Source organism: Rhinolophus sinicus, linkage group LG01, assembly GCF_036562045.2.
Source record: "Rhinolophus sinicus isolate RSC01 linkage group LG01, ASM3656204v1, whole genome shotgun sequence".
Taxonomy (NCBI): Eukaryota; Metazoa; Chordata; class Mammalia; order Chiroptera; family Rhinolophidae; genus Rhinolophus; species Rhinolophus sinicus.
The window spans coordinates 154,173,011-154,196,056 of record NC_133751.1 but is presented as its reverse complement, the minus strand read 5'-3'; the positions used below and the strand labels follow the sequence as shown (position 1 = coordinate 154,196,056).

Sequence of the window (23,046 nt, the reverse complement as noted above, 5' to 3'; positions counted from 1 at the left end):
CAATTAAAAAAAAAAATTGACATACATCTACCTTATGATCCAGTCATTCTACTCCTAGGTACCTACCCAAGGTAAAGGAAAATGTATGTCTGTATGAAGACTTGCACCTGAATGTTGGTAATAACAAAAGCCCAAAACCACCCATACACTTGTTAAGAGGTGAATATATAAACAGACGGTAGTGCATCCATACAACGGAATGCTACTTAGCAATAAACAGGAATGAATTATTGATACATGATACCCCATGGATGGATTTCAAAATAATTATGTGTGAGAAAAGCCAGACAAAATGAATATACACTGTATGGCTCCATTTGTATAAAATTTTAGAAAATGCAAACTAATCTATGAAGCGGTTTCCTGGAGACAGCAGAAAGAAGGGCAGGCAGGAGAAGGTGGGGGGATTTACAAAGGATGTGAGGAAATGTTTGAATGTGATGGATATGTTCATTATCTTGCTTGTGGTGATGGTTTCACTAGTGTGGACATATGTTAGAATTGATCAAATGGTACACTTTAATTGTGCAGTTTATTATATGTCAATTATACTTCAGTAAGACTGTTATAAACTAACAACAGGCCTCACTTCTAACCTGCTTACATTACTGTAAAAGAGGATGTTGGTAAGCCTTTGGAACAGTGATTGTTAAGATTATAAAGGACGTGACCCCATTGAGAATCTGGTAAAAGCTACACATCTTCTCCCCAGAAATGTGCACACAAACTTTTGCCTACAGTTTAGACGTTTACAACACTAAAACCCCCAGGTTAGGACACATACAGAATTCTTCATATTTGTTGAAGAACCAAAGTACTTTTCAACAGCTGTGTCTCCCAAGCAATAATCCTCTTTGTTTTTCCAAAGCAAAAAGATTAATTCTTCCCTTCATCTCAGATGAATGTTGGATATTCTTGGCAAGCATGACTTTAACATTTAGCCATTCTTCATAATAGCTTTTTTTTTTTAATTCTTCATCCTCATTCTAAAGAGGAATTAAACTAGACACACACTGGTATATCACCTCCACCAGCTAAATGAGGCTATAATTTCATTGATTATACTATTTCATTGCTTTTAAAATGAGCAATAATAGGTAGCATAATGATTATCGGATACTTCCAGTAACCACATGGTGGTCCAATTCATAAAAGTCTTAACAATAGTAAAGGAAATTCAGGATCAAAATATCTATTTTATGATTATATTTTAAAGGACAGATTCGATACCAGTCAGTTTAGCTATTCCAAGCTGTTGTTTCACAATTTTTCATTATGCCAAGATAATACTAATGAACTGGAATTTACCTGAACCTTAAGGAGAATGGCAAGTATATTTCTGTTTATTTCCCATAATCCTTTCCTGCTATGTGTAAACAGTACTAATACTCAAGTCTGTTTGACATTTTGGTGTGAAAGACTGCTTGCTTATAGTATCCGTAACACTCCTAAAATCTCTTTTAGCTACTGCTTTTTGTCACCATCCAGAATTCTGAGTGAAATGCAAAGAAACATGTCATGTAATATATACATTTCCCCTTTTCCTCTAATATTTATCATTTGCACTCTCTTATACATATGATAGTGGAAATGCCTTCTTAAGGTGATTATACCAAGTTCATCCTTGGACAGAGTCTTCAAATTTCCCAGGAAAAAGACTCAGAGACATAGATTTGCACGCAGACAGTTTTTTGAAGAGTGCTTTCATAGTCAACATCTGTGAGGGAATAAAGGAAGTAGAATTCGGCAAATGGAGGAATTAAATTGTCACTGAACCATAACAAACACCTCAGCTAATCCCATAGGGAGCTTTGGATTTGAGGTGACCCTTGGGGTTGTCCTGCCCTGAGAAAACAGAGCCCATTTGCTCTCATTGCCAGTCTTTGGATGCAGGCAGCCTCCGGGTAGGGCCTGACCTTGGCCGAGACAGCAGTCTTTGAGCAAAGGGTCATCAGCCACCAGTATCCCCAGCAGGTGGGAGGACAGTTGCCTCATTCCTGAAGGGAAGATGTGGGCCGCACACTACAGGATCCATTACAGTCCACACCCCCTGCCCTGCATGGATCCACCTGGGAATAGTTCCCACAGGAGTGGCTGGTCTCTTTCCTGGTGAGAGCTATAAGAGGCAAGATTCGGTTAGTATGCATGTAGTCTGAGACCATGCTGGTACTCACTATGCTCATCCTCTATTACCCGCTGCGTGCTCCCTTCATCTGGGCTACCACCTATGCTAGTCTGGGTATGACCTGGGGTGGCCTACACTCTCATCTCTGAAAAAATCTGAATGAAAAAAATGGCCAATCTTTAAAGTCATGGTTGCCTAAGATACTCGATATTCATTAGAGAGGAGCCCAGGGTTAATTTATTTGCTTTGGGAAAACTAAATGGAATTGTTGCTTAGGGGAAACATTTGTAAAAATTCACCTAACATATGAATAATTCTTCTATAAGATACAAGAGGGTCGTAACCTGGGGTTTTTAGAATCTTGGCACCCTCTTAAATTGACATGCACTGTATGTCATACACTAGAAACATGGCAGTGAACAAGGCAGATGAATTTCATGTACTCATTGGAGCTTATGTTCTGGGTGTGTGGAGGTAAACGAAGGGCCACATCCAAAATTTATTCACGAATATATAGCAGGTGTCGTGCTATGGGAAAATAAATGTTGGGAAAAGAAATAGAGAGTGAGGTGATAGTGGCGAGGGTGTTAATAGGTAGCCAGAGACATTTGAGCAGAAGCTGGAAGGAGGAAGGCAATCGTGGAGAAGAAGGAGCATTTCTGACACAGGGAATGGCAGGTGCAGAGGGTCTCAGTGGCAGCCTGCTTTGAATGCTCAAGCATCAGCACGAAGGCTACTGTGGCTGGAGCTGCTGGAGCAGGGTGATATGGGATGAGGTCAGAGAGGGAGCAGGAGGCCGGATCAGGTGGGTTTCGTAGACCATTGTCGAGACTGTTGCTTTTACTCTGAGCTGGAACGCCATCAGAAGGTCCTGAATAGAAAAGTAACAGGGTCAGATTACACGTTGGAGGGCTCATCTGACTGCTGGGTGGGCGGCAGGCCATTCAGGGACAAGAATGGAAGCAGGGAGACAACAGACTATTTGTACGAGTTTAGGTGAGCCATGATGGCAGCTGTACTTGGTGAGTAGCAGTAGAGGTGACGAGAAAGAATCCGTTCCTGTGTATGTAGATACATTTCAAATTTAACCTTTTGCAGTGGTGAATAAGATTTTGCCTGGGTTATAAAAGAGTTTCAGTCTAGTGGGGAAATCAGATCTATAATGGATTATCTCATCGCACAATGGTAAGAGCAGAGGTAGGGACGTAGAGGATAGTGGGGTTCCTGGAACCCTTCTGGGAAAATCCAGGGTAGGAAATAGAAAAACCTAGACTGATGACATAGGCTGAGACTGGACCAGGTTAAAAACTTCGATTTTTATCCTGAAGTTGATCTGAACAGTTAAACAGTATTATGTAAGGAGGCAACACATTCCAGTTGATGACTTTGATTTACCAAGTAACTCTGGAGAGTGTGAGAAAGCTCAGGAGGTGTTAAGACTGAAGGCAAGGAGCACAGTTAAGATCCGCAGTTGTCCCTGGGGGGAGATGATAGGGTAATATTTATTATGCCTTTGCTGTATACTAAGCACTATTCTAAGCACTTTATGTGTATTAACTCAATTCTTGAAACAACTCTTATCAGGTAGATACCATTAATATCCACCTTTTACAGATACGTAGCTTCAAGCACAGATAGGTTAAGAAAACGTGCCCAAGTTCATGGGGCCACACAGCTCTAAGCAGGAAGCAAGATTTGAACCCAGGCCCTCTGACTGGTGAATTCTCACCCTTACACACTATGCTACACTCATCTCATGAATATAAGGGCCTGGAGATTTGCAGAGAATAATAGGACGAATCTCTTATTCTGTCACAATCTGAATTGTTAAGGACTTTGCATTACTGTTTTAGCAGTATCCATAAGAAACCCACCCTCGTGTCATCTCCTTTTCTGCTTACTCAGAGCTCGAATTCTCTTTTGGCACCCGTTTCTCTTTCTGCACAGTCTCATGTTTCCTTTCTGTAGCAATGCAGTGTACAGAGCAGATGTTCAGGTGTATCTTTGGATACAACAATATTGTGACATCATCACCTTGTCAGGTAACCCAAGTGTATGCTTTTATCTCATCTCAGAATATCTTCCTAGGGGAATACCTCAGACTTGGTCTTCATTGGTGTGCTTTTAGCTCAAATTCACTAGGTTAACTCACTGCCACCACAACATCAGTACTGTATGAGATTGTTGTGAAATACACTGGTATCCAGGGAGAAAAGTATATCTTTTGACTAATCACTCAGAATACAAACACGGACTGTAAAATAGTCATATGACTGTTATTTTCCTAACTGTCAAAATGTGGAGAATTTGAGTAGTACAGGGGTTTCCTAAGAAAACTGTCTGGAGAATGCCCGACTTACTTTGCCTAAGACATGGCAGCTCTGCTGCCTCACCTCTGTTCAGGGAGGTATTGAGCATCAGTGTCTTTTTCATGTGCTTGTTAATGATACTTTTACAGTTTCATGAAGCACAATACTTACTGTACCTTAGACCAAATGTTATCCAAAAGAACAAATAGAAATTTCCAGCCCTGACAGGGATTCAAACCTAAAGCTTAACACAGGGACACAAAAATAGCAAGAAATAGCTTGCTCACACAAAGACATCGTGTAGTGTCAGTGGGAGGGCAAGAAGGCCACAGCCCCAGGGGCCTCGGTGAGTAGTGTGTGTCCTGTGTGGCCAAGAGACAGAGAAACCACTTGTGGCCAAAGGCAGCGGGCTGGGAGAAGGGAAGGGATGAGCTCAAGGAAGATGACACAGTCTAAATCAGAAACGAGGGGAATGTGTTGCATTCTGGGAAAGCCGGGAGGGATTGGAAATGAATTGATGGCCACTGAGAAAGCAGGGTTCAAAAGCCCCATAGGTTTTGGAAACTGGAGTACCTTAAACCATGAAGTTGAGTGTTACGAGCACATACTTGAGAAGCTCTAAAGCAGGGGTGTCCAAACTTTTTTTAACGTTTTTTTACCAAGGGCCATATGCAGTAAAAACAACGGGCCACTCACTTGAGGTGAAGTACGTATTGCCTCACCTGGTTTATTTAAGTAAACTAAATATGTTTTTGGAATTTGTTGCGGGCCAATTAACAATGGATCATGGGCCGCAGTTGGCCCGCGGGCCGCAGTTTGGACACCCCTGCTCTAAAGTCACAACCAGGCCTACTCAGCTCTTTCTTCTCAGCTCACGTTCCAGGTAAGGAGCATTTTTAATTTTGAAATCCAGGTGCACAGTCAGAAGGGCGAAACAGTGACACCCATCCTTTTAATGAGCATTGCTACTGGATGCGAAATTAGCATCACTCTGAATTTTATGTGATGTCAGTTAAGTGAAGGTATTTTATAGCACTTTACAACAAATTAGAATCAACTAAATTGAAAATAAGCCTAGCAGCTGGGATAAGTAATCAGGTAAGAGGGCAGTTTTGCTATTTTTGCTTTGAGCTGAAGACGGAATTTGAATTTCTAATGTCCCCGAGGTGTAGTATTCACAATTGGGGAGCATGGTTTCTGGGATGATTGTTTAAGATATTAGCAGCTCAGTCTTACCCTCCTGTCTACAACTTGCTTAGCCATGTGCCTCAGAAATTGACGCACATATGCATGTACACCAGAGAGAGGGTGGTGAGTTAGTGTAGGACCGCTCTCTGCTTCTGATGGAATAGTGGAGAGCAGACTAGAAATAGATGACCCAGATCAAGGCAGTAAGTCATCCACATTAACTGAGAGACTCTAATGAAAAGACAGAAATTCAAATGAAAACTCTGTGGCCACCCATGAAAGCAGCTTCAATCAGAGGAACAATTAGAACGCTTTCATGTTTTAAGGAAACAGTGACTGTGTCCAGTTGCTGCAATTTGCATCTAGTCAGAATGCCCTAACATCATAAATACTGACTTTGGTGGACAGCGTTTTACAGCAGAGCTTTTCACTCCATGAACTTGTATGTGTTGCCTGGATTACTAGATGATTTTAGCATCTGGCATATGCCAGGAAGCTGTTGAGGAGGCCAAAGGAAGGTTGGTGAATGACTGTTCAGAGGTCGGTGACCCAGGATATACCTGACGTGTGGCTTGAAGTTTGCTTGTGTGGCAAAAGGAGGAGAAAAAGGTGACAAGGAGCGGGCTCTCAGAATATATGAAACTTTGCAGATGGCTCAGAATGGAAGTATTAAAGAGGGCAATAGAGGAAGATAAAATGATGCTTGTAATTATGGCTTATAAACAGAAACAGGCCATACTGAGTATAAGAGTCTGCCTTTATGCGTGGTTTTGTTTTCCACGACTTCAGTTACCTACATCAACCATGGTGTGAAAAATATTAAATGGAAGATTCTAGACAGAAACAATTCGTAAGTTTTAAATTGAATGTTATTCCTAGCAGCATGGTGAAATCTTGCACCGTCTCAGTCCGTTCAGCCTCTGAAGTGCAGCACCCTCCCCGCCTATGAGTCACTTCGTAGCTGTCCTGGTTACCCTATCGGCCGTCTTGGTATCGCAGTGTTTGTGTTCAAGTTACCCTTATTTTACTTAATAATGGCCCCAAAGTCAAGAGTAGTGATGCTGCCAATTCAGACATGCCAAAGAGAAACTATACAGCTCTTCCTTTAAGTGATAAGGTATGTATGTATAGGAAAAAAACAGAACATCCAGGGTTCAGTACTATACAGTTTCAGGCATCCACTGGGGGTCTTGGAACATTTTCCCTGTGGCTAAGGGGGAGAGGACTACTGTATATAATTTTCATTTTTCGTCTCTACAGCTGACAGATTACATGAAATAATCTGCATAAAATCCATGTATGTAGGTTTCAAATTTAGAGAAAAGTGAAATTTGTACAGATTTCTTTCTACTTACAAGCTTTCTACTTGAAACATTTTACTCAAAATGCTGTATATGTTTACTATTTATTTTAACTGTTTTTATCTTAAAATATTCAGGTACCTTTTCAGATACCTAATTACTGAAGCAGCAGATAATTTGAATGATAAACGGACCTTCTTTAATTTCTTCACTAGTAACTTCTCTTTCCCTAACCAATTGCCCTTATTTAACTTTTCAGCACTTTGTACGCTAGGTATGGATATTGAAAGAACAAGGTTTTAAACTTCCATCATCATTACCCATTGATAATTTTGTTTGTAAACAGTACCCTAAGCAGGAAAAGCTGACTTCTCTGGTAGAGTATCAAATGTCGTGACACCATGGAGGAATGGGACAGGTCTCTGAAGAATCGGGCTAATAGTGAAAACGTATCTTCACTATTGAGCTCCAAACTGACAGCCTCTAATGCTTGACCCTGTTCAGCCGTCTTGGGGATTGTTGAAGGTGGCACTTTTCTGGTTTGACAGGTCACTGTGCTCTGAAAACATTAAAACACATGCCTGAGTCATAGGGGTTATCCACTAACTTTGTTGCTTTGAGAAAAATGGGTGCTGAGAATTGGGCGAATTTACAAGACAAGAGTTCAAAACTGCTGACCTATTATTTCCAAAGAAACAAGTCCTCACTATCTATCTCCTCCTCTTTGTTTTGTACTGCCCTCTCCTGGCTAATAAGTTCCTTAGTAGTGAGTGTGAGAAAAACCAAGTGGAAATACTGAGGGCTGCTATCATTTCTATTTTCCATCAGAAACTAGCTTCTCATTTTATTTTCAGAAACGTGGGTCAATGTATAGTTAACTCAGATTAACTATACATTTATTCAGATGTGCTGAACTTATAAATTGGTGTAGAAAATGTCTGTGTGAGAGTAATTTGGTCATTTATATGAACTTCATAATGTCTGTGAAAGAAATGATTTTGCAGCTAATTGCATCATTAGTCAAATTTTCTGAATCATTGATGTGAAAATCCAGTGTTATTGGAAATAATTTGGACACTTTTTCTCCATGTTTGTATTTTACAGTGGCTGCTAATTTACAGAAGATTGTAGATGATCCAAAAGCTTTAAAAACCTTGACATTTAAGTTGGTAAGTGGGATGTTATGGAAAGTAGGTAAATATTTTGCCATAATACGCCATCAAGGAATAATAATATAGTTTCATAACCTGCTCTGTAATTTTGTTGCTGTTTTCTTTTGGGATCCATTTTTGCATTCGTCATTTGCCTGTTCAACATTTGGGAACATTTTCTGATCACGACCAGAAATGTCCTCTTCTATGAGCATAGCTTGTTCTTTTACCACTACATCTTTAATTAAGAGTGGCCGTTTGAGAAACCTTGAGCACCATACCATTTGGCTTCCCGTTTGATGGCAACTTGACCATGTGGAACAAAATTAAACAATTCCAAGTAACTTTTTTTTTTAATCAGGATTAAAACGTTTATTATTTGGATGATGTATTTCATAGTTTCCAGTAATTTGCTTAAGAGCATTTTTTTTTTCAATGACAGTTGACTTACAATGTTCTGTTAGTTTTGGGTGTACAATATGATTATCACACATGAATATATGTTGTACACAGCAAAGTGTTGGTCATCTAGGCCTGAAACTGCTTGCAGCATTCTGACTGGCCCTTGATAAGATTAACTGATAATTTAAAAATCAGTCACTTAACGTACTGTTTGCTAAAACTTTTGCTAAAGCATTCCTGAAGTGGAAGCCAAGTGGTTCTAACTTTTAAAAAATTGAGGCCGATTATTGTAGAAATGGTGTAGGTAATTGCAAGCAATTGCAAAACAGCTAGTGAACAAAGACACAGCATTTTAACTCCACATTTCAAATCACAGTAACAGTTTCTAATAGAGTGGAGATATTCCAGCAGTTTTTCTGTACAAGTGAATTTTTAATTTAAGAACTGGGTTGGCCAAGAGATATAAATACTGAGCATTCAGGATCGTTGTGAAACTACGAGATGGTGATGATGGCTGGAAATAGGGAGAAGCCCAAATAGTCAAAAGCAACTATTTTCTTGAAAGTTTTAGTTGCTCTTGGTGCAGCCTGGGTTTCGGGGATTTTGAAAGCACCCCTGACGATTCCAGTGTTTAGCTGAGGCTGAAAAGCATTCCTTCTCCAATCTCTTTCCTCTCCCCACTCCCACCACTATTAGAAATATTTGGCTCAGGTTTGAAAAGGCATCAGTTCTTATCTTGTATGTCTGCTTGTATAAGAAAAACAGTAGCCCAAGGGGCAAGGATAGAGGTTGCATGAAGAAGTGTGTTTCCTTTTTTTTCTGCCCAATCTTAAGTTTTAGAGATCTTTAGCTTCATTTGACAGATAAAATAATAAGTGAAGTATGATTTCCATTGTTGACACTGCCGGGGCAGGGAGAGCAGAAACCTTTTTTCATCACTTCTAACAAAGTGGTTCAGCCATAGAGGACATTCCAGCTCATGTGTAACGTGCTTTGGGTTTGACGTATCAGTACTGTTTTGTTGTTGGTGTAAGCCTTGAGACAAGTCTTCATAAACATTTTTTTAAGTCATATTTTTAAAAAAATTTTCTACCTAGCAATTTTGTAAAGTAAATGAGTCTTACTTTCAGTGTGGAATTTTTGAAACTACATTAGTGAAAATACGAAGTAAGATATTTAATTTACCCTTGAAATACAAATTGTAACTACATGTAATTAGCATCCAATTGGTACACATTTACATGAGCATTATAGATTTTAGTTACTGAAGTTGAATAACATGCATTGCACATAGCAATTTCGTGAGCATTTTGGTAATTAACAACTAGAGAGCCTTACTCTTAGAGGTTTTCAGCTTAGGTGCAGTCGGAGGCTGCATGACTAAGGTGACATTTCCCAAAAAAAAACAGGGAAAGCCAGGAAACTGTCAATTCAAGAAGGTCCGTGGAACAGCTCTACTCCTCCGACTCCAGATCTAAAGCAGCGGTTTTCTCCAAGTGTAGTCCCAAGCCTGGTAGTGTCAGCTTCATCTGGAAACTAGACATGATAAAAATGTAAGTGCTAGGGCCCATCTCGGGCTTAAGGCATCAGAATCTCTGGGAGATGCGGTGCAGGAATCTGTTTTAACAAAATTTCCACTGCAGGCTAAAGTTTGAGAACCACTGCTCTAAAGGAAACTTGGCAGTTCACATCTTAGGAAGCACTAGGGCAGTTCTTTGAGTCACCTGGGGAACTCAACATATCCCAGTGCCCAGGCCGTATCCCCGGACCAGATACAACTTCTGGGGTGAACATGGGCATTAGGATGTTTTCAAACTCTTTGGGTGTTTCCAAAGTATACCCAGGTTTGGGGTGAAAGGGATTCTTGTGGTTGACACTGGAGGAGTTAGGTCCCCTACAGGAAGTAGGCCATACCTGCTGGTCTGGCAGGAGGGGTGAGTTTCTAGGAGCACAGACATTTGAGTGAAAGCATGCAGCCATTATACTGTCATGAGAACTTCCTGCTAATGTATACATTTTCCTTTGAAGCAGAGGTTCACAAAGCTTGAGTCTTGGACTTCTGGGGCTCCTTGGGACCCTTTTTAGTGAATCTTGGGTGGCAAAACTCTTTATAGTAATACTAAAATATTACTTGCCTGTTCTATTGTGTTGACATTGGTAGAAAAGCCATAGTGGGTACAACGGCTGATGTTGGCATGAATCGGGGCAGGAACTCCAAACTGTACTAGGAGCCAGCATGTTCTTGAAGACCTTGCACGTGCTCAGTCACTGGAAAAACATTTTAAAAATACAAAAACCAGTTTCAATTAAGAAATTTCCTAATAAGGCAAGAGACATTATTGATTTTATTAAATCTCTACTGAGGACAGATCTTTCTAATATTCTGTGTGATGAAGTGGGGAAGCACTTCTTCAGCAAAAGCACTTGTGAGATTATTTGAATTGTGAGCTGAACTAGCCATTTTCCGTGTGTGTGTGTGTGTGTGTTTATGGAACACATTTTTACTTGGAAGAATAACTGACAAACTATGGTTATTCAGACAAGGGAATTGGCAGACATTTTTTCCAAAATGAACCAAGTAAGCCTGGCAAGTCAAGGAAAACAACTGACAATATTTGTTGTGGATAAATTTTAGCTTTTGAGCAAAAATAGGATTTTGGAACGCTTGTAAGTTTGACAGCTCCTGTACTAAAAGACTTTTCTGATGAGATGGGCGATGTTAATGAATACGATTTGTTGACATGGTATAATGACATGTTGATATTTTATAATGAAATTTGTCAATGTTGGAAAATCTACGTAACTCAGTTGTGCTGAAAAAAATCATACATGTGTAAAAGATCCATTCCGACTTTTGGTCAAGATGGTGGAGTATGGAAATACTGTGCTCGCCTCCTCCCATAACCACATCAAAATTACAACTAAATTATTTAACAACCATTATTGAGAACCACTGGAAGTCTTACTGGACAGAAATTTTGTAACTAAGGACATACAGAAGAGGCCACAATGAGACTGGTAGGAGGGGCAGAGACGCAGAACAGGCAGGTCCCATACCCACAGTGTAGTGATTAATAATCGGAAGGATATCTTGTCTGTGGAGGACCCCACTGAGGAACAAATCATACCAGTGCCAGAAAGAGGAGTCCCCATACCATCTAAGTATGAAAACCAGCAGGGATGGCATCTGAGTGACACGGAGGGCTGCTGGAGTCCCAGGTGTTCCTCTTGAAGAGCTTATGCATGGACTCTCTCGCTCACTCTGGGCTCCAGTGCAGGGGCAGCAGCTCAAAAAGCACTAAGGACATACAGGGAGGAATTGAATTGACTAGATTCAGAGAAAGGGCTGGAGAGTCAGGGCAGCTGTCTCCAAGGACAGAAGCGCTGGCAGATGTCATTGCTTCTTTGTTGAGCCCATCCCCACCCAGGCCGTGGGTGCCAAACCTGAGCTCTCCATTAGCCTGGCTAACACCCTTCTCTCTGCTCTGATGGTTCCCTAAAGTGCCACCCAATTCAAGCACCCAGCTTGAGCCTTCCAGCGGCTTTTCAACACAAGCATTCTGCCTGACCTCACACTTTGGACTTTCATAAAATCTCCCAAAGGTCTACAAACCCCAAACAACCAGCAGCTGGCCTCAGGGTACCCTGTACCTCTTACTAAGCAGCTTGGTACAATCAGTAACCGGTCTCAACTTGCATGGTAACTTCCATCAGATTGCCCCAAACCTGGCATAAGCACTGGCCAATGTTGGCTTGGAATATAATTGCTTCAACTAAGCAGCTACAAGTCTGGCACAAGTAGTGGCTGGCCTGAGCTCTCATCGTGGTGCCCAACAAAGGGTTCCTACCCCGGCACTGGCGGCAACCAGCCTCGGTTAGCAGCATAGTCTCTCTCAAGCACCTCCAAGCTCAGCACGAGGGGCAAACAACTGCAAATCACATTGTAGCTCCCACCAGGTGTCCCCAAGCTGGGCACAAATGGCAGCTGTCCTTGGTCCACATCCGGCACTTCTCCCAAGAGGCACGAGAACCAACACATTCAGTGGTTGACTTCAGACCACACCTGAGCACCTCCAAACCAGTTCCACAAATGACACATTCAAAGGGCAGACTCAACTGGCACCTGAATCCAGCTCAAGCTACTCCCACTCTGTGGGGTCAGCTGCCATAAGCCAGCTTGTCTGCTATAGTCATGGCCAGCCCTCACAGCCAGTCAGTCTGAAGAAAACTCCAGAAAAAGAACTAAACAAAATCAAGATAAGCAATCTACTAGATAGATAATTTAAAAACACTGGTTATAAGGATGCTTAGTGAACTTAGGGGAAGAACAAATGAACTCAATGAGAACCTTAACAAAGAGATAAACCATAAAAAATGACCAGTCAGAAATGAATACTATTTTAGAGGAAATCAACAGTAGATTAGATGAAGCAGAGGATTGAACCAGTGATCTGGAAGACAAGGTAGCAGAAAACATTTAATCAGAACAGCAAAAAGAAAAAAATAATTTTATAAATGAGGATAGTTAAAGGAACCTCTGAGACAATATCAAGCATAACATTTGTATTATAGGGGTACAAGAAGGAGAGAGAAAGGGATTGAAAACCTATTTGAAGAAATAATGACTGAAAACTTTCCTAACCTGGTGAAGGAAATAGACATACAAGTCCAGGAAATAGCGAGAGTCCAAAGATACCAAACGAAGACACATCATAATAAATGACAAAGCTTAAAGACAAGGAGAAATCTTAAAAGTAGCAAGATAAAGTTAGTTTTGTGGGAGTTCCCTTGTATGTAATTCTTAGTTGATTTCTCAACAAACTTTGCAGGCCAGAAGGGAGTGGCATTAAATATTTAAAGTGATGAAAAATAAAACTTACAATCAAGATAACTCTACCCAGCAAGGCTTTCATTTAGAATCTAAGGAGAGATAAACAGTTTCTCAGACATGAAAAAGATATAGGAGTTCACCACCACTCCACTGATTTTACAAGAAATATAAAAGGGACTTCTTAAAGGAGAGAAAAAAAAAAAGAAAAATAGGGATAAGAAAATAGAGAAAATAAAATATTCTTATTGACAAAGGTATACACTTAGTGAAAGCAATAGATCAACCAACTATAAAGCTAGTGTAAAGGTTAAAAGGCAAGAGTAGGAAGATCGTGTAATTACAACAGTATATTAAAGGATAAACAGAAGCACACACAAAAGTAAAAAATCACGACAAAACCTTGGAGGGAGTAAAATTTACAGCGATTTTAGAATGTGTTTGAACTTACGTGAACAGCAATTTAAAATAGATTGCTACAAACATAGCTTGGTATATGTACATAGTAACCACAAATAACATGTCTACAAGAAGTATGCAAGAAATAAAGAGAAAAGAATCCAAACTACACTATAGAAGGCTATCAACATACAAGAAAAAGAAAGTAAGAGAATAAGAATGGAATAGAGAACTACAGAAACAATCAGAAAACAGTAAATAAAATGGCAATAACTACATACCTATCAATAATTAAATGTCAGTGGACTAAATACCCCAATCAAAAGACATAGGGTTGCTGAATAGATAAAAAAGAACAAGCCTACACATACACTGCCTGCAAGAGACCCACTTCAGAGCAAAAGACACACATATAGACAAAGGGATAGAAAAAGGTATTTCGTGCAAATGGAAACAAACAAACAAAAAACTAGGGTAGCAATACTTATATCAGATAAAATAGACATTAAAACAAGGACTGTAACGAGACCATTAAGGGCAATGCATAATGATAAAGTGATCGATCCAACATAGTTGTAAACATCTAGTACCCAACGTAGGAGCACCTAAGTACAGAGAACAAATGTGGACTGACATAAAGGGAGAGATTAACGGTTATAGTAGGGGACTTTAACAACCCATCAACATCATTGTGCAGGTCATCCAGACAGAAGATCAACAAGGAAACAGTGGCTTTAAATGACACATTAGAGCTGCTGAACTTAATTTTAAAACATTTCACTCTAAAGCAGCAGAATATACCTTCTTTTCAAGTGCGCATGGAACATTTTTCCAGGATGTACCACATGTTAGGCCACAAAATGAGTCCAGGAAATTTAAGATTGAAATCGTATCAAGCATCTGCTCTGATTACAGTGGTATGACACTAGAAAACAGTTGCAAGAAGAATACTGAAAATCACACAAACACGGAGGCTAAATAAAATGCTACTAAACAATGAATAGGTTAACAATGAGATCAAGGAAGAAATCGAAAGATACTTTGAGACAAATGAAAATGAAAACACAATGACCCCAAATCTATGGAACACAGCCTAAGCAGTTCTAAGAGTGAAATTCATGGCAATACAGGCCTACCACAAGAAAAATCTCAAAGAAACAATCTAACCTTACACTTAATGGAACTAGATAAACAAGAACAAATAAAGCCCAGGGGGAGTAGAAGGAAGGAAAAAATAAGATCAGTGTGGAAATAAATAAAATAGAATCTATAAAAAAAACAACAATAGAAAATCAATGAAACCAAGACCTGGTTCTTTGAAAAAATGAGCAAAATTGATCAACCTTTATTTAGCCAGACTTATCAGAGTGGAAGAGAGAGCACTCAAATAAATAAAATCAGCAATGTAAGAAGAGAAATGACAACCAACTACACAGAACTACAAGAATTGTAAGCTAATACTATGAACAATTAATTATATGCCAACAAATTGGAAAACCTAAAAGTAATGGATAAATTTCTAGAATCATATAATATTCCAAGGCTGGATCAGGAAGAAACAATAAATCTGAATAGACCAATAACAACTAACGAAATTGAATCAGTAATCAGAACACTCCAAACAAAATCCCTGGACTCAGTGGCTTCATGGGTACATTTTACCAAACATTCCAGTTAATACCTATTTATCCATCTCAAACTATTTCAAAAAATTGGAAAGAAGGGAAGGCTTCCAAACTCATTTTACAAGGCCAGCATTACCCTCATACCCAAACAAGACAAATACACTAATCTATAGATATATGTAGAGAGAGATATGTGACAATATCCCTGATGAACATAAATGCAAAAATCCTCAACAAGATATTAGCAAACTGAATTCAGCAATACATTAAAAAGATTATATACCACAGTCAAGTGGGATTTGTTCCCAGGATACAAGGTTGATTCAGTATCTACAAATTAATTAACAATAGAGGTCAATTAATGTGATACACCACATAAACAAAATGAAGGATGAAAGATGAAAATCATATGATCATATCAATAGATACAGAAAAAGCATTTGACAAAATCCAACATCCATTTATGATAAAAACTCTCAGCAAACTGGGGATAGAGGGAACATATCTCAACTTAATAAAGGCCATGTATGACAAACCCACACCTAACATCATACTCAATGGTGAAAAGCTGAAATCTTTTTCTCTAAGATCAAAGACAAGACAAAGATGTCCATTTTCCCCACTTTTATTCAACATAGTAATAGAAATCCTATGCACAGCAATCAGACCAAAAAAAAGGAGGTGTCCAAATTGGTAAGTAGTAGTTGTCATTATTTACAAATGACGTGATACTATATAGAGAGAGAAACCTAAAGATTCTACCAAAAAACTATTAGAATAAAAGAATTCAGTAAGTAGCAGGATACAAAATTAATACTCAGAAATTGATTGCATTTTATACATTAATAATGAACGATCACAAGAGAAATTAAGAAAACAATCCCACTTACAAATGCATCAAGAAGAATAAAACACCTAGGAATAAATTTAATCAAGGAAGTAAAGACCTGTACTCAGAAAACTATAAGATACTGAAGAAAAAAATTGAAGAAGATACAAATAAATGGAAGGCTAAACCATGCTTATGGATGGGAAGAATTAACATTGTCAAATTGTCCATACTACCCAAAACAATCAACAGATTCAATGCAATCCCTATCAAAATACCAATGGCATTTTCCACAGAAGTAGGACAAATATTAAATTTTGTATGCAACCACAAAAGACTCCAAATATGCAAAACAATCTTGAGAAAGAATAAAGTTGTAAGTATCATGCTACCTGATATCAAACTATACTACAAGGCCATCATAAACAAAACAGCATAATGCTGGCATAAAAAAAACACAGAGATCAATGGAACAGAAAAGAGAGCCCAGAAATAAACACACACTGATACGGTCAATTAATCTATGACAAAGGCAAGAATATTCAATGAGGTAGACAGTCTCTTTAATAAACAGTGTTGAGAAAACTGGACAGATACATGCAAAAGAATGAAATTGGATCACTTTCTTACACCATATACAAGAATAAACTCAAAATGGATTAAAGACAAATATAAGGCCCTAGAAGAATATATAGGCAGTGGACTATTTGACATTAATCTTATTTTTTTGGGGGGGGTGGGGGGATATGTCTCCTCAGGCAAAGGAAACAAAAGAAAAAAAAATAAATGAAACACATCAAACTAAAGTTTTTGCACAGTAAAGGAAACCATAAAAAAAAATGAAAGGTCAACAAAACGTAAAGACAACCTATTGAATGGAAGAAGATATTCACTAATGATACATCCAAAAAGCCGTTAATATCCAAAATATGTAATATGTAAACTCATACAACATAACACCAAGAAAAACAGACGGTCTGTTTAAAAAATGGGCAGAGGACCTGAATAGAAATTTCTCCAAAGAGGACATGCAGATGGCCAATAGACATGTAAAAAAATGCTCAACATCACTAATAATCAGAGAAATGCAAATCAAAACCATAATATCACCTCACAGCTGTCACAATAGCTATCATCAATAAATCAACAAACAAGTGTCGGCGAGGATGTGGAGAGAAGGGAACCCTCACGCACTGTTGGTGGGTTTGCAAATTGGTGTAACCACTATGGAAAACAGTTTGAAGATTCCTTAAAACATTAAATCTAAAACTACTGTATGACCCAGCAATCCCACTTCTGGGTATTTATATGAGGAAACCCAAAATACTAATTCGGGAAGATTTATGCACCCCAGTGTTCATTGCAGCATTATTTGCAATAAGCAAGCTATAGAAGCAACCTAAATATCCATCGATAGACAAATAGATAAAGAAGATGTGATACAGATAGAGAATAGAATATTATTCAGCTATAAAGAGGAATGAAATATTGCCATTTTTGACAACATAGATGGACCTAGAGTGTATTATGCTAACTGAAATATGTCAGAGAAAGACAAATACCATATGATTTCACTCATATGTGGAATCTAAAAAAATAAATGAACTAACAAAACAGAAACAAACTCATAAATACAGAGAACATAGATGGTTGCCAAATAGGTGGGATATTGGGCAGACTGGTGAAAAAGGTGAAGGTGTTAAGAAGTACAAATTGCCAGTTATAAAAACAGTCACAGAGAAATGAAGTACAGCATAGGGAATATAATCAATAATATTTTTTGTAACTATGTATGGTATCAGATGGGTACTAGACTTAACTGGGTAATCACTCTGTGAGTTATAAAATGCCTAATCACTATGATGTATACCCAAAACTAGTAGAAATGTTGTATGTCAACTAACTGAAAATACTTTTTTAAAAATATAAAAGAAGATACATTCAAAATGCAAAGTAGAACAATGGATTTTAACATAACAGAGTATGAAAAGTTTGATACTATAGTTTTAGATTCCACATTACCGCTAAACTTTAGGAAACTACCACTTGTCAAGTTTTAGTATGGTAACAAACAATGTCCACAATTATCTGTAAAGTCTATTAAAATACTCTTCCCTTTTTCAACTACGTTATTTGTATCAGAGTGGATTTTCTTTATATACTTCAAGGCAAACAACATAAAGATACAGCTTGAATGTAAAAAGCAGTGCCAATCTTCTCAAATTTTTTTGTTTTGGTAAATGTTATTTGTCATGAAGATTTTATTTATATTAGTATGTAATGCATTTATTTTATGTTTAATGAATTATTAAGTGCATACTTTAGAAATGTCTCAGTTTTAATTTTCAAGATAGTATAATAAATATAACCTACATAAACATTTCATATTTAAAAAAATATTTTAATAATAATACTTTAACTTAAAATAGGTTTAAAATATTAATTCTAAGACAAGTTAGTGCAATAAATGCAACCCACATAAACATAAGCTTCTGAAGTCCTCAGTACTTTTTAAGACTGTTAAGGGATCCTGAGACCAAAAAGTTTGAGAAATGCTGCTTTAAATGTCTCTGGTCCTTTTTCTCTAGATTTCCAAGTCTTTTGCATATTAGTGTTTTGCAGGCTACACTGACAGTGACAAGCGCTTGGCCTTGGTTAAAAGAGAGCGAGCAAGGGGGAGGAAGGGCTGAGTGCCTGGACACAGAGCCAGACAACCTGGTCTGTGCCTCTGCCAGGAAACAGAACATTCCTGTGGAGCTGCAGGAGGCACTGGGATGGAGGGTGGGATAGGACTCCCCAAAGACTCCCCTATACTATGTGCCCCAAATAACCACTGGTTTCATCACCCATTCTCATTGTAAAATCTCACTTCCATTACTCTTCACAAGAAGGATTTAATATTTTTCTTTATGTCTAGTGTGCTCAACCACTACTGGATGCGTATTTTTTTTTTTATTTCTAATCATTTTAACCTCCCCTATTCACCCTACCAAACTCCTGATGTAGCTTTCAGATGCGTTCATGTGCTTCACACTTGAGAGTCTGACCTTTGTGTCACCACCAGCAGAATTTGGCCTTACATGTTTGTCAGTTGCCTGTTACACAGATCGGCGCTGCCCCCATTCAGTGGGTTGAGTAAATGACATTGTTAGCAATAGCTAAGCAAGCAGGAAAGAAATTTAGGGAGACTCATAAAGAAGCAGTGATAGTGGAATGAGAACATTGGTAGGGGAGGTAAATATTCCAGTATCAGTATGAAAAATCTATCATAAAATATCTCAGCTGAAAACCCTTGTATGCCTGTGATCCTTTGTTAAAAGTGATGAGGAAAAGAATGTTTTTTGATCTGCCCCTGGCAATGCAAACAATGAAAATTATACTTTACTGAATATCTTACCTGTCAAGTAAAAGTAGAGAAATCATTGGGCAGGCACAAAGTAAGTTCTTTAAGTGCTAACTAATGTTCCTACCCCTTAGGCTACTGATTTTCTTATGTAAGCATAACTACTCACGCTGAATGTTATTTTAAAGGTAATTATTTTAAAATATTCAAGTTATATGTTCTAATTAGCTGCTTAAATGAAAATGCTGGGGTTGACAAAGGGCTGAGTTTATGGAGCAGTGCTAAGTGGGCTCATTGTGATGATTGGAAAGGGCTTTTTTTCTTCCCCCACGGGAAACTAATTATTTTGACAATAATTTAGCAAGAAGTAGGCCAAGAAAAGGTTTGTATGGTCCTTTGGTAATTAGTTGCCTGTTTCCAGTAATTCATCAGATTTTTTTCTCCATACTTGTGGTACTTTCATATAGAGTGAAGCAGCAGCTTAGAATGGTGATCTGAGTTAGTGTGTGCATGTGTGTGTGTGTGTGAAGGAGAGAGAGAGGGAGATGAGAAAGAAAATTAAAATAACTTATGAATTAGGATCACTGAGAGGTTTGATGGGCAATGGCTTATTTCCAGTTCCTTTTGATTTTGAAGTAAAAAAAAAAAAATTTGATACTGTAATTTGGGCCAATTTTTGGCAATAAATATGCCCTACACTATTACAAACAAAATTCTGTTATAGAAAAATATCTGTTATGGTACCTGTTCCTGTAAAAAAATTACTGGTATTTAAATAACAGTTATCTATGAGGAGCCACTGCAGTACTTTCTGACTTTTCTTTCTTTGTTTTACAGAAATAATTTTGCTAAAAAAAAAATTGCCCCGAGTGACCTGTTAGATCTCTTCTGTTTATTTTCATAATATTCTTTTAAAAAAGTATTATTAAGGAGCTCTAATTTAAAAGTATATTTAAAAATCACTTTAGTTACTGAAACTTTGTATGTGGTTTCTTGGCAGTCATATGGGTCATTGGCAGTTCCAAAGCTGATAGCCTGGGCACGGTGGTATGTTAACGGAAACAAATCCCTTTTCCCCATTTTCTGTATTTGTTAGCATGTGATGATCAGATTTCTTACAGCAGTTAGCACCCAGTAGTCATTTAAGAGAATGATTCTTAGGATCTCTCCTGCAAGAGACGAGCCACATGTCCCATACTGACTGTGCCTTTGCTTGGATCTGCTATCACATGAACAAGTCTGTAAAAACCAGCAGGGACAAACCAATGCTGAAAATTTGTGTGCTTATTTTCAGGCTTCTGGCTGTGATGGGTCAGAGATTCCTGATGAAGTGAAGCTGATCGGGTTTGCTCAGTTGAGTGTCAGCTGATATTTCGTCCCTTGATGTCGCCCTAATCTGTCATGCCTCCCAACACACCACACTCCCCCTCAACTTTTCCCTCCCCACATCCTCCCACCCCCTCACTCCCAGTTCCCAGCAAAATCAGAAGATTGTGAAGAGGCCGGCTTCAACAAAATGGGATAAAAAGTAATTTTTTAAAACTTAACACTCCGAGTTCTGCTTTATTGTCTAGCAATCCACAGTATGAGAACAAACAAATGCCACAGCTGCACGAATGTTGCTAATTTTTCCAAAAGCTGTTTAATATTCTTAGCAATTAATTCGGATATATCTCTTAAGTGAAAAGAATCTGAAATACACTCAGGTGGTCCTATTTATTGGCAACAAAAGGAATTTTTTCTATCAGAAGCTATTTCTTCTTTCATTGTTGTTCTTTCTGTTATATTTTAACTGTACATCTGATAATGCTGCCTCTCTTATGTTGTATTTAGAAATTAATATACTTATAAAGTTAAGATTTATTAGCCAAACTTGAATTCTAGTTTTAAAACTGACTGTGAATTTTATTTTTCATATATTTATGCATTACACACCTTGGCTACGAGAAGAAAAGTTTTTGATTATATGCTTCTTGCAGTTAATCTCTTGTTATTTAAACAAAAAGTTTCAGGTCTATCTTTGGAGTATTTATAACTTCTGACTTTTGAAATGACTGAATTAGGAACTAGGATGCTTATTCTTTTGGTTTGTTTGCCTAAAAACCAATCCACAATCTGATTGTCTTTTGGGAGAGGGAGGTGCCTTGGAAACTTTCATATTAAGAATGTGCCTGAGGCTGCTTTACTCTGGAATAGTCTCAGATCTAAAACTTCCTCTACATAAAGTGGTATTTGTAAGTTTTGCTTCATTGGAACGTTTAGAATGCTATATAAAATGTTGCCATTCTATTAGATTGTTAGTTATATACCCATCTCTGATTTGACTTCTCCTTAAATGATAGGATTTGTTGTCCCAAAGGTGATAAACTTGAAAATACCAGAATCTGAGTTTTACTTGAAATTCTGCAGAATACCCAGATGGAGTGAAAAATAATAGAAAGGGTTTTGTGCAATGAATAAAAGGTAAAACGCTGTTAAGTTTCAAGAATAAATACTTTCAACTCAAGTAGCCCTCTTCCCGACTATATATTACGAAATAGTAACCCTTAGGATTCTCAAAATTGGAATCTAAAATTTCAGGGAGATGGGCTCCCAGGATGGTACCATTCGCTCTTTCCTTGCTAACCCTAGATATGGCAGCTCTTTAATGTACTTTAAAAAGCAAATATATATATTACTAAGGAAGACAAAGTTATTTATAATTGCCTTGTCATAATTCTTAAGGTGTTCTAGAGCCATTTGCATAAAATTTAATGTAATTTCATTCCATTCTATTGTTTACACAACGATTACTCAAAGATGACTGCAAAGGTAAAAGGAAAATAAAAGTGTATTGCACAAAGAAATTGTGTCACATTGTTTTGTCTCTCCTTTAGGTATTATCTGCATTGTTATAGTGATATTTAGCACTTTCATAAAAATGCCTTGTAAGAATTAACTGAGAAAAGTGTTCTAGAGAAAGAATAAGGCACCCAACCAGTCACAGAGAATCAGGTTTGACAAGTAACTTGAATTAGCTTGAAGAAAAAAATGAAAGAGAAATATTCACACGTCACACAGACAGTCTTTGAATGAAAACCATAAGGCTCAGGAGGGGTCTGGGATGTAGGAAGACCCAGAACTCACCTCCTCCCACGAAACATCAGATCTACACCTACAGACAGAGCAGTTCCCCCTGAGGAAGGACTGAGGGCTAACTGAACAGCTTCTGCACAATTATATACAACAAATGAGAGTGAGCCCACATAGGAATGGGTAGGAGACACAGCATCATAGGAACCCTACCCACAACATACCAACCTGCAGTAGGCAAGGATCACTGAGGAGCCTGCGCACAGACTCACATGCCCTGGGACACAGCTAAAAGTGCGTTAAAGGACACTTAAAGTCTATGGGAAGGAAATCCATGTACTAACTGAAGAGCATCTGCCAAACAGGAGGGGAACTGAGGGAACACTCCATTATCAGAGGCGCCAGAGAGAACCATTTGTTACGCTTCCCCTCCACCTTCATTGCTTGGGCAGGAGCATGATCCAGGTGCTCTTA

At 38.3% G+C, this 23,046-nt stretch overlaps 1 protein-coding gene across 4 annotated transcripts in view; it reads left to right on the top strand.

Moving 5' to 3' along the window:
* The window catches only part of STK39 (serine/threonine kinase 39), a 281,554-nt gene extending 259,208 nt beyond the window's left edge, over positions 1-22,346 (top strand). For all 4 annotated transcript variants that reach the window (XM_074337417.1, XM_074337430.1, XM_074337427.1 and 1 more), the window contains 2 exons: positions 8,028-8,092; positions 20,795-22,346. In XM_074337417.1, the coding sequence (XP_074193518.1) occupies positions 8,028-8,092; positions 20,795-20,869 (140 nt within the window). In that variant the 3' untranslated portion in view covers positions 20,870-22,346. The remainder of the gene's footprint in view (positions 1-8,027; positions 8,093-20,794) is intronic.
* Positions 22,347-23,046: the final 700 nt, after the last annotated feature.